General features: G+C 42.1%; 7 protein-coding genes across 7 annotated transcripts; 3 read left to right on the top strand and 4 right to left on the bottom strand.

Moving 5' to 3' along the window:
* Positions 1 to 14: 14 nt before the first annotated feature.
* On the bottom strand, positions 15 to 795 carry VTP21DRAFT_10564 (uncharacterized protein; the record flags this gene model as incomplete). Its single annotated transcript, XM_069389914.1, has 4 exons — positions 15 to 269; positions 335 to 497; positions 559 to 652; positions 720 to 795. The coding sequence occupies 4 exons, from the start codon at positions 793 to 795 to the stop codon at positions 15 to 17; spliced, it is 588 nt and encodes a 195-aa protein (XP_069253187.1).
* Positions 796 to 1,419: 624 nt separating this feature from the next.
* Positions 1,420 to 2,820, top strand: VTP21DRAFT_10563 (uncharacterized protein; the record flags this gene model as incomplete). The annotated part of the gene is made up of 1 exon (XM_069389913.1): positions 1,420 to 2,820. One exon carries the CDS (start codon positions 1,420 to 1,422, stop codon positions 2,818 to 2,820), a length of 1,401 nt encoding a protein of 466 aa, XP_069253186.1.
* A 472-nt stretch (positions 2,821 to 3,292) lies between these two features.
* Positions 3,293 to 5,863, top strand: VTP21DRAFT_10562 (uncharacterized protein; the record flags this gene model as incomplete). The annotated part of the gene is made up of 6 exons (XM_069389912.1): positions 3,293 to 3,319; positions 3,442 to 3,513; positions 3,576 to 3,978; positions 4,051 to 4,667; positions 4,743 to 4,886; positions 4,955 to 5,863. The coding sequence occupies 6 exons, from the start codon at positions 3,293 to 3,295 to the stop codon at positions 5,861 to 5,863; spliced, it is 2,172 nt and encodes a 723-aa protein (XP_069253185.1).
* Positions 5,864 to 6,190: 327 nt separating this feature from the next.
* On the bottom strand, positions 6,191 to 6,840 carry VTP21DRAFT_10561 (uncharacterized protein; the record flags this gene model as incomplete). Its single annotated transcript, XM_069389911.1, has 2 exons — positions 6,191 to 6,635; positions 6,710 to 6,840. The coding sequence occupies 2 exons, from the start codon at positions 6,838 to 6,840 to the stop codon at positions 6,191 to 6,193; spliced, it is 576 nt and encodes a 191-aa protein (XP_069253184.1).
* Positions 6,841 to 7,083: 243 nt separating this feature from the next.
* Positions 7,084 to 7,770, bottom strand: VTP21DRAFT_10560 (uncharacterized protein; the record flags this gene model as incomplete). The annotated part of the gene is made up of 2 exons (XM_069389910.1): positions 7,084 to 7,427; positions 7,500 to 7,770. The coding sequence occupies 2 exons, from the start codon at positions 7,768 to 7,770 to the stop codon at positions 7,084 to 7,086; spliced, it is 615 nt and encodes a 204-aa protein (XP_069253183.1).
* A 457-nt stretch (positions 7,771 to 8,227) lies between these two features.
* On the top strand, positions 8,228 to 9,598 carry VTP21DRAFT_10559 (uncharacterized protein; the record flags this gene model as incomplete). Its single annotated transcript, XM_069389908.1, has 1 exon — positions 8,228 to 9,598. One exon carries the CDS (start codon positions 8,228 to 8,230, stop codon positions 9,596 to 9,598), a length of 1,371 nt encoding a protein of 456 aa, XP_069253182.1.
* Positions 9,599 to 12,585: 2,987 nt separating this feature from the next.
* VTP21DRAFT_10558 (uncharacterized protein) lies at positions 12,586 to 12,837 on the bottom strand (the record flags this gene model as incomplete). The annotated part of the gene is made up of 1 exon (XM_069389907.1): positions 12,586 to 12,837. One exon carries the CDS (start codon positions 12,835 to 12,837, stop codon positions 12,586 to 12,588), a length of 252 nt encoding a protein of 83 aa, XP_069253181.1.
* Between the last annotated feature and the right edge of the window lie 467 nt (positions 12,838 to 13,304).

Below are 13,304 nucleotides of genomic sequence, written 5' to 3'. Positions count from 1 at the left end.
GATGATCCATGCAGTTATTCTGAGTTTTTCATGTCCACGAACATATAATCAAGTAGATCCAAGTGGTCCAATGGTTTCCACAAGCGTGAAGCAGCCGCCGTTATCTGCCCAACGTGATGGGTACGATGATTGAACACATGGAGGAACGCTAAATGATTCTCGAGGTCTCCTGGATAGAATCCTATTTGCAACGTAAAAGCGGGGGTATTGTCCGCGCCAATTTTTGTATACTGAGGATTAGCTTCAAGAAAATCCTTGAATTTTTTGGACTAATTTGTCACAAATACAAGAATTTAGTGGAAGAATGAGAGTGGAGTGTGATCTAATCAAATACCTGCTGGATCAAAGCTTTCTCGAGTTCCTTACGATCGGGAATGATTTCCTCCCAATGGGATTGGGCATCTCCTGGTTTTGCATATATATCCTCACGCATCCAGTGGGATTGGTTTTTATTCTTTATTTCTTCGTCAACCTCTTCATTCATTAGCAAAGTCATCCTGTCCCCAATAGTCTAATAAGATTTTGCGGTTTAGAGACACTAAAAATATACTCACTCACCAAAATTGGTCACCAGCATACAAATGACAAAGAGTTCCATGTATCGAACGGAATACAAGCCCGGCATCAGCGAAGTAAATATCATCAGGCATATCTATAAGCAAAAGTATAAGAATACTAAAAAGGGTATTCAGATAAAATCTCCAGGGGGGTTAATATACCCTTAATTTTCTCGAAAAGGCTTTCGTAAGCCCATGCATGGTATTTAGCCATAAAAAGCAGATAGTTTTGAGCCATTTTAACGAAGGCTATAGAGTATACTAGATAGTTATTTGAAGAGTGGGGAGGGAAATAATCTGTTTCTAAATGAATAAAGACCTATTTCGCTAGCCTCGTCTTTTATAATGATGCTTCCTGCCCCCATTAGGTAAATAGTGTGGCTCAATTGTGTGGACTCATCCTTGCACAGAGTTTGAATTTGTAATGTTAAATTAAAGGAGTTTCTCATTGGTTTGTATATTATATTCTTGTAGATAGCCCGAATGAAAAATTCTATAGACGAATAATCTATTCCCCAGGTTGCAGAACAATTCTGAAGGAATCTGATAGATGATGTAAAATGCAAAGGGTCCTTCGAATGTTTCTCGCGATTTTTTTTTCGATATGCGCCAATATGCGGAGACCCCTTCTCTTTTCGTGCTTCTCTTTTATCAAAGTCTTCTTAAACGCATTTTGCCAGATCTCTTGTTACCCCCCAGTAATACGAATAAATACTACCCCTACCTTATATTTCTTTCGTGTGCTCTTTTGTTTTTAGAACGATAAACCATACAGAATAGACCTTAAGAGTTTTTCTTAATGGCTACTTCCGAGCTACTTACAAACAAAACAGTCTTCATTCATTCCCCAGACGAACCCACCATGGAGAAGGAATCGTGGCCTCCCTATTCGAATCGGCTACGCCCTAATGTTACTCCATGCCACAAGCCTTTCTCCTCTTCCTCCTCCTCTTCTTCCTCTTCTAATTCTTACTCTGCCTCATTGATGGCGTCGACCAACTCATGGCCGGTGGAGCAAGACCCACCCACATTAGACATGAGTTTTGCTCTTGAAAGCTCTGCTTCATCCACCTCAGGTGTGAGTGACCATTTATTCCCTCGGCAATTTCAACCCTTGCTTAGCAATTCCCACCTCAAACCGGGCTCCCGCGCCTCCCTCCTTCCCGCTAGTGATACTCTGGCAATGTACAGAAGGAATGCGGCGCGTTCATCCTCAAGCCCCTCTTTGCAATTCGATTTTGCGGTTTTTTTAGTGGAAGTATCGCAGCAGGAGCCCGACGAAACTGTTCGCAGAGGTTACTTACACGAGGCTCTAAAGTTTTTGAAGAATCTGTCGTACCGTGGCTATGCAGATGCACAGTTCTACCTTGCTGAGAGTTACACCATGGGAATCTTTAAGTCTGGACGCCCCGAGATGGAGAAAGCTTTCGTCCTCTATGTTCAAGCAGCTAAACATGGTCATGTTGAAGCCTCCTTTATGGCCGCTCGCTGTTATGAATATGGGTTGGGGACGAGACGTGATGCAGGGAAGGCACTCCAATTTTACAAAAAAGCTGCAATAAACAACCACCCGGGCGCCTTATATCGAGTTGCAATGGCTGAGTTGCATGGGGAGTTGGGGCGAAAGAGGAATACACGCGATGGAATCAAATGGTTAAAGCATGCTGCAGAGTATGCAACTGAAGAGCATCCTGATGCACTCTTTGAACTAGCACAGGCACTTGAGAGTGGTGTGGACGATGAACTGTACCCGGATAACGAGTATGCTCTCGAGCTCTACGCCCAGGCTGTGGAAGAGCTGAATCATGCTTCTTCAGCTTTTCGTCTTGGTGAATGCTATGAATTTGCTTTGTGTGGTGCAGAACACGATCCAGAATTATGTCTTCAATATTATTTTTTCGCCGCTCAGAGGGGTCACCCTGAAGCTTGTTTCGCACTTACTGCATGGTATCTCGTTGGGTTAGAAGGAGTGCTGGAGCAATCGGACCAAGCGGCTTATGCTTGGGCACGCCAAGCTGCCGATAAAGGACTGGCAAAGGCCGAATATACGCTCGGGTACTTTAATGAAAAGGGAATTGGCGTCCAACCTGATGAGGAAGCCGCGCAGAAATTTTATAGATTGGCCGCTGAACATGGGGATAAGAGAGCTCTCTGGCGATTGCGGGGAGAGGACCTTGGAAAGATGAAAAGGAATTCGAATCGATTGGGGCGTATTGTGTCTTTCTTATTTAAAATGCCATCAAAAAGTACATATGTTGCATAGAGTTCCACTGGCAATTTTTGTAGTTCCTCACACGTTTGATTTGTTTGTTTTTTTCTTGTTGCCTGAGTTATTACTATACCATTTGACTTCCTTACACATGTTCATTCGAGAGACTTTATTTCTTTTTCTTTCTATCCTTAATTATTTAATACCTTCATTCACCCATCTACTCCTCCATGGTTGCCGAGTATCATCTGCATTTAATTCATTAGTTTTTCATTGGTAAGGGGGCATGCTTCCTTTTTTTTTTATTTGTCTCTGCTTCTCATACTATTTGAATTCTTCATAAATATGAAAATAAAAGAACTAAGATGGTCAAAGTAAATCCCGAATGTAACACAGTGCTAACTTTCCCCACGCTACTAGGGCCGATATTTTTCCCCTGTGTCTCTGCTTCGAGAATTCTTGGCCGGTCCACCATTTCCCCGTGTTATAACTAGCTATTAGAAAGAAATCACGTAATTAGCACTCGATGTCATTAAGTAAATGGATGAAATCGGTGAGCTGCTTTTCATGACGTTATATTGAAAGCTTATTTGAATCTTTTTGATCTGGCCGCCTCAGCGGTTATTTTGAAAAAAAAAATACGAGTTATATATTAACACTTTTGGTCTGATTAAGGGATCCAATTCAAAATCTACCGAAGCAAAGGACATGCATAGCGTGGGGGATAAGTATTTTGGCCTCGAAAATGTGCTTGGATCAATTACCTCTTAAATTTCATTTCTTAATACTAAAAAACCAATTATTATTAGTTTGGAAATACCTGCTATTGCAATTCCATTCTTCAGGCTCTGTACTTTTGCAAACCCTTCCGCGTATATGTGCTCTCTTATCCAAGCCCATCGCTTCTCTCGAATGATGTTACCCCCGTTCAATCTAGCCCCACTCCTACCACTAGCTTACAATCATCTTCTGATGCGGGTGTAAATAATCGCATTAATTCGTTACAACCTGTCTTCGAGATAAACAATAACAATGAAAAAGAAATGGAATCGGGATTGAACTCAGAGATGAAACCGGCATTGAATGTTGATGGAATGAGACAAGGAATGTTTGTCGCTTTGAGAGATCTCTACCGAGAGATTGAATCTCAGTCAAAATGGACTGGCACTGTGGCTCCAGAGGCTTTTATTGCAACGTTACGAAGAGAAAATGGTACTAGTGTACATAGGTTTTCGCCCGCATAAATGATACATTTAACTTATATATATTTATTAATTTATTTAGAACTTTTTAGTACTAATGCCCATCAAGATGCTCATGAATTTCTTATGTTTATTCTGAACGCAATTGCCGAGGAGATTGAGATTTTCGAGAAGAATCTAACAAAAGAACAACCAAATTCTCGAAATTTGCATACACTTCAAAACGCAGGCTCTTCTTTGGCTGATGAGCAAAACGGCAGTATCGATGAGGCCAAGGATTCCTCGAAGGACAATAACTCTGGAATACAATTTGGAATCACCAACACCCCCACTGGTCCAACCTGGATTCACAATCTATTCTCAGGCACTTTAACCAATGAGATAAAGTGCCTCACCTGTGAAAACGTTACATCGCGCGACGAATCCTTCCTTGATATGTCCATTGATATTGATCAGAATACCAGCGTCACCTCATGTCTACGCCAGTTCTCGGCGAGCGAAATGCTATGCCACAAAAATAAATTTTTGTGCGAAGTATGTGGAGGGTTACAGGAAGCGGAAAAGCGCATGCGGATTAAGAAATTACCCCAGGTGCTAGCGCTTCATTTAAAGCGGTTTAAATATGAAGAGACTGTTCAAAGATATGTGAAACTCTTTTATCGAGTGGTGTTTCCCCTAGAACTGCGTTTATTTAATACTGTAAGATTGGTTTTATTAAGCATGAATAAGGTCTGAGAAATGACGTTTTATTGATTACTTACTTCTTTATTTTAGAGCGACGATTCCGAAGATTCAGATCGATTGTACGAGCTTTTTGCAATCGTAGTGCACATTGGAAGTGGCCCCAACCATGGCCATTACGTCACTATTATTAAAAGCATGGGGCAATGGCTCATTTTTGATGACGATGTAGTTGAGGTAAGATATAGCATTCGGCTAGAAATTTGATTTAATTTGATTTAATCCACTTGCTTGGTTTTTAAAAGACCCTCGACGAATCTGATATTCCAAAATTCTTTGGAGATCGTGCTGCAGCGGGCTCAGGGTATCTTCTCTTTTATCAAGCCAAAGATTTGGATATGAGTCCTTCAGGCACTCAACAGACATACAGTGATGCTTCTACGTCAACTCTTGTTTCCTCGGGCTTGAATTTGCCGAACTCATTCTCCATCCCTGTATCAGAAACCAATGAGTATATAATCGAACCTAAGGGAGTTGTATCTGATGATACATCAGACCATTCACGACAAGCTTCAGGCTCATCCTCTTTGACTACGTCCTCCACATTTCTTTCTAGTCAGAGTAGCTCAGAGCTAGGAAGCGAAAGTGGTGCACCAATCAAATCAAAACCAAAGAAAACGGTTGATTTTGATGACGAGACTAAAGAGCGAGAGGCTGAACGTGAACGAGAAATGGAGAGACGAATGCGTGAGAAAGAAGAGAAGGAGCGAGAGAAACAGGTACGCAAGGGCGTTTGGTTTTTACGGAGAAAGAAAAAGGAAAAAAAGGATAATGAGGCAGATGAAAATTATCCGCCTGGGGCGGAAGGTTTGTCGACTTCCTTGCCAACCACATCGATAGAGAAGGAAAAGCGATGGTTCGGACGAAGCGCTACTTGGTCCAAAAGCAAAGAGCGAGAGAAAGAGCTGTTGAAAGAAAAATTAAATGCAAATGGCATAGATGTGAAGGAGAAGCCTCGGTCCACGACTGCTCCTCCGTCGTCTTCACCCTCGCAAAACGGCTCGGTTCCTCCCTATTATCTGCTTCCCAAGCACCGCTTTGCCGAGGAAGGAAAAACAGTAGAAGGATTTTTAAATGGAAGTAGAGGAGCAGCGACACCACAATACAGAATATCGGCCGCGGTGCACAGTCGTGGTTTTGGTATGGGCATATAGCTGGGAAACCAAACTCTCCGGCTCTTACGTTTTTTACATTTCTCTGCTCTTTACTTCCGCTTTTTATATACTTTTATAAAAATAAGGATAATTATTTATTTAGGCTCCCCTGCATCCTTGCTATACCATTTTCTTATTTGACGTTGTTTCGTGATAGCGTGAATATTCTATTTCGCGCTTGTGCTATTGGCACCCCCTTCTTCCTTAATCCCGCCATACCTCTTGCAATTGTATTCTTATCTACTTTTGTTACTCTCTGTTTCGTAGCGTTTTTTTTTATTTATTTGTTTGCGAATACACGGCCCCAAGAAGGACGCTGGTTTTCTTTTAGATATTTTGTTTGCCGAGCGCAACACGGAATCGTATATCAAAAGGGTCATGGAACCCTCTTCGTGAGATAAGTGCAACTTCGTCTACATAGAACTCAACCGGGTTCTCACTAAACTCTCTTCTTGTGTCCTCTACCCAACTTTCGTCAGGCTTACTTCTCCGCCCTTTTTTCAAAATCTGACCAAGTGATAAATGGGGTGTGTATTCACCAAACTGTCTCTGTTCGCCTAGGTGTGGAAATAGAGCAACAAGCCTAGATTCAAGTGCCTCAAGGGAGCGTAAGGGAGTTGTATCTGGACGAAGAAAGACGGTTTCAGACTTGGAATGTGTGAATTTGCCAAGTGTTGTAAGGCGGATATGGAAAGGTGCGATATCGTTGAGAAGGCTAGAAAGGGTAGGGAGATTTTCCTCGAAAGCTGATTCTGGGAGAAAAGGGTAGATCCTATAAAGTGTCGAAATATTTAAATGAATGAATTTTTTGTTTGATTTAGAGACAGAGCTCGATGAGATTAATACACGTTAATATGGGGCATCCATCGTTGGAAATGGCGATCATGTTCCTGCCGCACACGTTGGATCGAAGGATGGAACTGGGTAGGAATTAGAATGCAAAGGGCTGATTGGTAAGTTTTCTGTGGAGCTGACATAAGATTCCAGACACCCTATCTCGGTGATTATGAGCAACCTACTAAAGATACTAGCAAAATCAATTGTACGATACTTTCTGTATTTTTTATAAAGTCTAATCACATCACAATAAAAAAAAAAATAAAAAGTAGACAAAAAAAAAGGAAGATGATATATATTACAGAACAGGGAGTGGTTTATATAATAGATATTACTTTTGCGGATGTGAAAAAAGGAAAGAAAAACCTCTACATATAAACATCTCACAGAATATACTTTTTACCAGCACTCCATACTCCAGCAACAGTCGCACACACAGCACCAGCAGTCCCAGCAGCGCGAACACCAGCAGTGCTTCGGAAGATAATACCGCTCAGTGCCCCAGCAGCAACACTATTCGCCATATCATGTTTCCCCCGCGATGCCCCGATCATACTGTTGATCCCATTGTACATCATAGCAAGCACTCCCACTGAATTGCCAACAAATGGTCCTCGCTTCGTCATGGAATTTAGCACTGCATTCAGGCGAATTCGGAAATTGTTGCTAGGAAGGGATGCCTTGCGAATACCTTCGGTAAAGCCCCAAATACCCCCTGAAGATAAACCTAGAAATTGAAAGTGGAAGCGCGAAAATTTTGGTTAGACAAGGAAAATCACAAGACGTTCAAAGATTTTACCAATCAAATAGGTGGTTCCAGTCCCGTAGCACAGATCGTCTGTCCAGCCTCTGCTGGGTAGTGCACTATGCCCTGCACCGGAAGGACGTCCGCCATACTGATCATCGAGGTTCAGGTAATCAATGCCACCGAGATTTGCCATGGGATGCAGCTTTGACGGGTCGAAAGTAGCACCACCCAAGAAATCCTGCACAGTATTCTCAGAGCTGTAGTCATTGCTGGCGGTTGAGTAGCTATATTGGGAGTTTCGATCGTCAGATTGAAAAGACATTGTATTAATTTATGTGGGTTGCAGGGGTGATCGGATAAGAGAATACAGTTTTTTTAAAGTGTGGTTGTGTAAACAAAAGGGAGACGAGGGGGTGGGGGAAACAGTCTGGGCTGGTTGAGGGTAGGTTAGCCGTGGATCGCATGGATTGGTTGGTGAGAAAGGTATTTTTTGATCTGAGTATAACTCTTTTTGTGAATTATCACTTCCCTTTGCTCCCCTTTTCATTTTACTCTTGCTCAAGTTCATCCTTTTTTGCTTTGCTGGTTGGCTAACACAAGGAGGCACATTTCAACTTGCAAACATCTTCTGTTTTTGTATCCCTTCTTTTAGCACTATTCTCTCTGTCTTTTACACTCAATAGAGAGACGATATTTATAAGAACTCTCCTCTTGTAGAATTTACGTGTCGCTTCTGTTTTTCTACATTACTATTCGATTTCCAACACATTTTGCCCAAAATGGTTGTTCCTGTCAATTCTAAGGAAAAGGCGGTCCAGGAATTCGTCGAGCAAATGGAGCGCGACATTCCTAAAGATCAGACACTTGCCACGCAAGAATTCGCAAAGGCTCTTCAACAAACGGCGCAACGCCGCAGCGACTACGAAGCTCTCGTCGAGCGTAATCGCCGAGATGAGACAACTGATCCAGATGTCGCGGCCTATTTCGAAGCCAAGGAGCACTTCGAACGTGCTCTAAAAATTGTGGCCGATGTTCCCTCGGATTTAGAGCGGAAGGTACTTGACGAGAATAAAGCGAAAATCGTGGAAGCAACAGAATTGATAGTCAATGCGTGGCTGAAGCACGAGAAAGCCGTATCATTGACAGAGCGAGTAATTTGTCTGGGACAACAATACGAGAAAGCTTTGTCTAGCGAGGACGAATCCAAGAAGACGGAGGCCGACAACAACAAAGTTGAGGCTATAAGCGAGAGTGAAAACCTGGAATTCACTCGTGAATCCATTCTCTTCAGTGCTTGGATTCTGCTTACAGGTCGCCAGTATCATCACTGCGTTAATACTTTGACTATTGCCATTGACCACTTTTCCAAAGATTACCCGAGTGATCTTCCCCGTCTTCACTACCTCCGCGCGCTATGCTACGTGCAAATGGGAGAACAACGTCGCGCTGTGCGCGATCTCAAGCAGACTCTACAGTATAATCCCAACTACACGGATGCACTATTCCTATTGGGAACAGTGCAGCAGGCGCTTTCCGATCGATTCGAGGCAATTCGATGCTTGAAGACATATGTCGATCAAGCTCATCCTGATGCGAAAAACTACTCGACCTCCCTCTATGCACTATCCAACCTTCTGTATAATAAAGAACAAGAGCAGCAGAAAAAGCAAAGCAAGCAACGGGGGGGTACGAAGCGTATTACCGATCGCCTCGCGTACGACTATTTCGATCGTGCAAAAAAGGCTGAAGAGCGTTATGAGCATTTATACGGTCGCCGCCCTGATTCAAATGAGATCCGCCGCGCGGCCCTGGAGAATTTTGGAGAGCACCCCACTGGCGAGCCGCTACCCGATTCAGATTCGTACCTCCATGACCTTTTCAAACGTTTTAATGCACTGCAGGCCGCAAAACGTAAGAATGAGCTAAACAACCCTCAACAACCGCAGCAGCCCAGCGGGTGCATGCAGTGCTCCGCCACCAAACGCAAAGACGACCAGGATAAGCCATTACTGGTTTGCTCAAGCTGCAAAGCCGCAGTTTATTGCTCGCGTGACTGCCAGAAGCAGCATTGGAAGATGTTGCATCGTGAGCAGTGCTCCGCATTGACGGCAGCCCGCAAGGAAAATATGTCTGGCAATGTCTCGCCATGAGTTCTGCCTACATAATACTTTTTTTTTCTGATTGTGTATAAGGTTGTTGATATACATATTTTTCTTTGACTGGAAGGGACTGGCGATATTCTGTCAATTATCAAAATGATATTTTAAGTTTAGGAAGGCTTAATTCTAAATAATATGAACGATCGAATGAATGGTTTTTCGCTGTATTATTAGGCTGGCTAAGAAGCTAAAAGAATTTTTAACTTGGGAAATTCTTGAGCATAATTTGTTTTGGATACAAGTAACGCCTATCACCCTATCTAACTTTTTCAGCATACCACTAATTTATGTGGAAATACGATCCCCCATCATCATACCAATAGAAACTGAGCTCGCAGGCATATAAATTAGGAGATATACCTCACTTTCATACATTACAAAAGCTTTCAAATATGAGGTAATAAACTTGATACCAAGCTCGTTCGGATATCACGCGATTTACTAAGAGTTTTATAGCTCAAACATAAACATGTTTAGGTTCCAAGTAATCCAGTTTTCTCAGACAAATTATTAGATGAAGAGATAGGTGACAGAGCGATGAGGTATTTTCTCTAGTACCGTACTGGCCTCTCATAACATGAGTTTATCACAAGCATTGTTTATATCATCACCTATAATTTTAGTCGCTTGTTTTTATTGTATTCATAGCACTATATGTTATGAATGAATGAATGAACAAAAGAGATAATATACCTAACACTTTTTTTTAAGGAATTCGATATATTATAGCGATTACCTGGTTTAGCATAGTTTATTGTCTTGTAGTATCTGGGGTGTTTATCTGAGGTATATGGGTGTTTATTTTTATTTTGATGTGCATGTATGTCATCTAGATACACAGCTGCATTAGGGATTCAAGTATAACGTGCAATATTCGCGAGTTATGATAAATTGAAATATATTTCATTTGCTACATTCTTAATATTATTGCATTTTTGATTCTTTCCATATGCTTACATCTTTATCTTGTAGAGATCCGAGATTTTTTACGATGTCGTTTATTTATCCTTAGCTTTACCTTATTTACTTTATTTTTCGATTTTTGTACGGAAGTTTTTGATCTTTGTGCCAGCTAGCACACATTTACCCAGCGGGAACGTGCGTGGTCCTTCAATCTGTGGTATACCTTGTAGCAGGGCATCAGCCAGTTGTGGGGTCAATTGGATCTCTCGTTTCCTCCAGTGCCACTGAAGAACTATGTAGCTGTCTCTAAATCGGCTGGAATATTGATCGGAATTTCTCGCCACGTATTCATGGACTTATGGTTCTACCATCGGTTTGTATGTATTAGTCCTTCGGTTGAGTTTAAAGAAGTCACCTAGTTTGACCAGTCCTACACTTTCGCCTTTCGATTTTAATGGACATCCGCCCATTGTGAAGTAAGAGTTGTTGTTTATGGGAAGAGAGAGCGTTTCTTCGATGTTGAATTTCTGGGTGAGATCTAATATGCCGTCCAAACTTCTCCATACTCTCAGTAGGTGAGGCCATATACCATCTGTTCGGATGAGCTTGCGTTGTGTGTACTGCGTTGCCAGGATACCCACTCTCATTCCAGCTGGAGCGTAGAACTTTTCGAATATGTGTATGGTGAGTTGCACCTAAATTGGGCGGATTCCCGTAGACATTGCTGTAGCCATTCTTTGAAACCACGTGGCCAGTATCGCGTCGGTTTGATACTTCGGGTTAATGAGCCCCAGGGCTTGTCCTGATGGTTGTTAGAGGATTTCCATAGATATCTGTGGGCGCCTTCCTCCCCAGATAAAGCTCCTTATGATATTGTTCACGCACTTTAGGAATTTTGGTGGAGGAGGTATAAGTTGAGATATGTACCATAGTTTAGAGAGCAGGCGGGAGTTTACAAGATGGACTTTTCTTATCAGTGATAGTGATTTCGTTTTCCATGATTCGACGGTCTTTTGTAACTTGGCTCTCAATTCTTCGAAGTAGCTTTCCCTCGGGAAGATGACCTTTGTGTTAAAGGGCATTCCCAGCAGAGTGAAGGATCCCTCTTCCTGTATATAACGGCATGGTAGTTGTAAGTGCAGTCTTGTGTGTTGGCTTAAGGGGACTGCTTCCGATTTCTGGCGATTGACCTTGGAGTTGAAAGCTCGCTGAAATCTGTCTATTACCTCGAACAGTGTGTCGGCGTCTCGTTGATCAGCTACTGCCACCGTGATATCATTCGCAAAGGCAGTTGTTACAATACTCGGAATGTTGGGTATCTTTATTCCGCTGATCACGCTCCTTAGTTTGATTAGGAGTGGCTCTATGACTATATTGTATAGAAGTGGAGAAAGAGGATCCCCTTGTCTTACCCCTTGATTAACTGGGAATGGAGTTGTTAAGTGATTGTTGAGGATGAGCGATGCTTGGTTATTCGTGTAGATAGACTTTATCAATCTGGTGAATTTCTCACCAAAACCGAACGCTTGTAGGCAGTGGATTAGCCATTCTCGATCTATGGGATCATATGCTTTTTCGTTGTCCAAGAGGACGGAGTAAGTGAATAAAGGGCGGAAAAATTGGACTTTTTTTTGATCAATCAACGGAGACTTTTATTAGTTTCCGTAGCTTATAAGAGTTTAATGATTACAATAAAAGATGAAAGGGGGGAATAAAGGGGTGGGGATATAGTTAGGTGGCAAGGTGGAACTTGGATTTTGACAATTTATGTTAGCCCAAAAAGGAGGGAAGAGAAGAAAGCAAAGAAACGCAAGGGGGTAAGAACATAGAGAAGGTGATAAACGTGGAGCAAGGGAATAAAGGGTAGAATAGTTGTATATAGTGAACGGGTATTTGGTGAGAGATATGAAGTAAAGAGGAGGAGAGAAGGTAAAGAGCGGATAGGGGGAGAGGAAGGGTTGCTTCGTCACTCCTGTTTTAGTCTTGCTCTATCCGAACTTTCTATTACCGCTCCCTGACTGCACCACCTTCTTCGGAATAACTCTACCTCTCGTCTTTTTCGTGCCTTTATCAGTTCACCTCCGATAGCCTCCTCGATGTCCATTTTGGCACGGAGGATGATTGTCTCGGGTGATGCTCGAGTGCATTCGAAATGGTAGGCGATTCGGTCCCGATGGATTTGCCATAACATCGAATCGAAGATGATTTGAGCCGCGTGTCTTACTGTCCTTGGGGCTTCTGGTAGGTCGCCAAGTACGAGGTTCCTGGGGCTCAGCACCTGAGTGTTTAGGGGGCCTGATATGGTGTTGATACACCTTTCCGTCCATTTTTTTTTTTGAGATTTATGGATCTTTATTGAAAAGTATCTTTTTAAGTTAGTATAGTGCCTTGTCAGGAGAAATACTCTCAAAAAAAAATTGTCAGGAGAAATACATGTAAGTAGTGGTTGATCGTATGAATACCATCCTATTTTTCAAGGACGGTATTATACAAGAGAGGAAAAGAATATGGAACACCTTTCCGTCCAAGGGTGGAAAAATTGGACTTTTTTTTGATCAATCAATGGAAACTTTTATTTAATTTCCATATATTACATGAAGTTAATGTCAATGGACTTAACATAACGAGATATAGGCCCTTGATCGATAGACTTTCAATCGATATGCGTGTATCGTAGTTGTCGTGAATAGCATGTACGTGGAACCGATGTAATCTTTTGTACTTATCGTAAGGGCGATCTTTTCAATAATCAAGACTCAGCTTCTGATCAAGTGGATAGCAGTCACAAACTAAG

This window comes from Calcarisporiella thermophila (assembly GCF_041956535.1).
Source record: "Calcarisporiella thermophila strain CBS 279.70 unplaced genomic scaffold VTP21scaffold_7, whole genome shotgun sequence".
In the NCBI taxonomy this organism is placed as follows: Eukaryota; Fungi; Calcarisporiellomycota; class Calcarisporiellomycetes; order Calcarisporiellales; family Calcarisporiellaceae; genus Calcarisporiella; species Calcarisporiella thermophila.
Note: the sequence above shows the minus strand (reverse complement) of the source record. Positions and strands in the feature narration are given on the sequence as shown.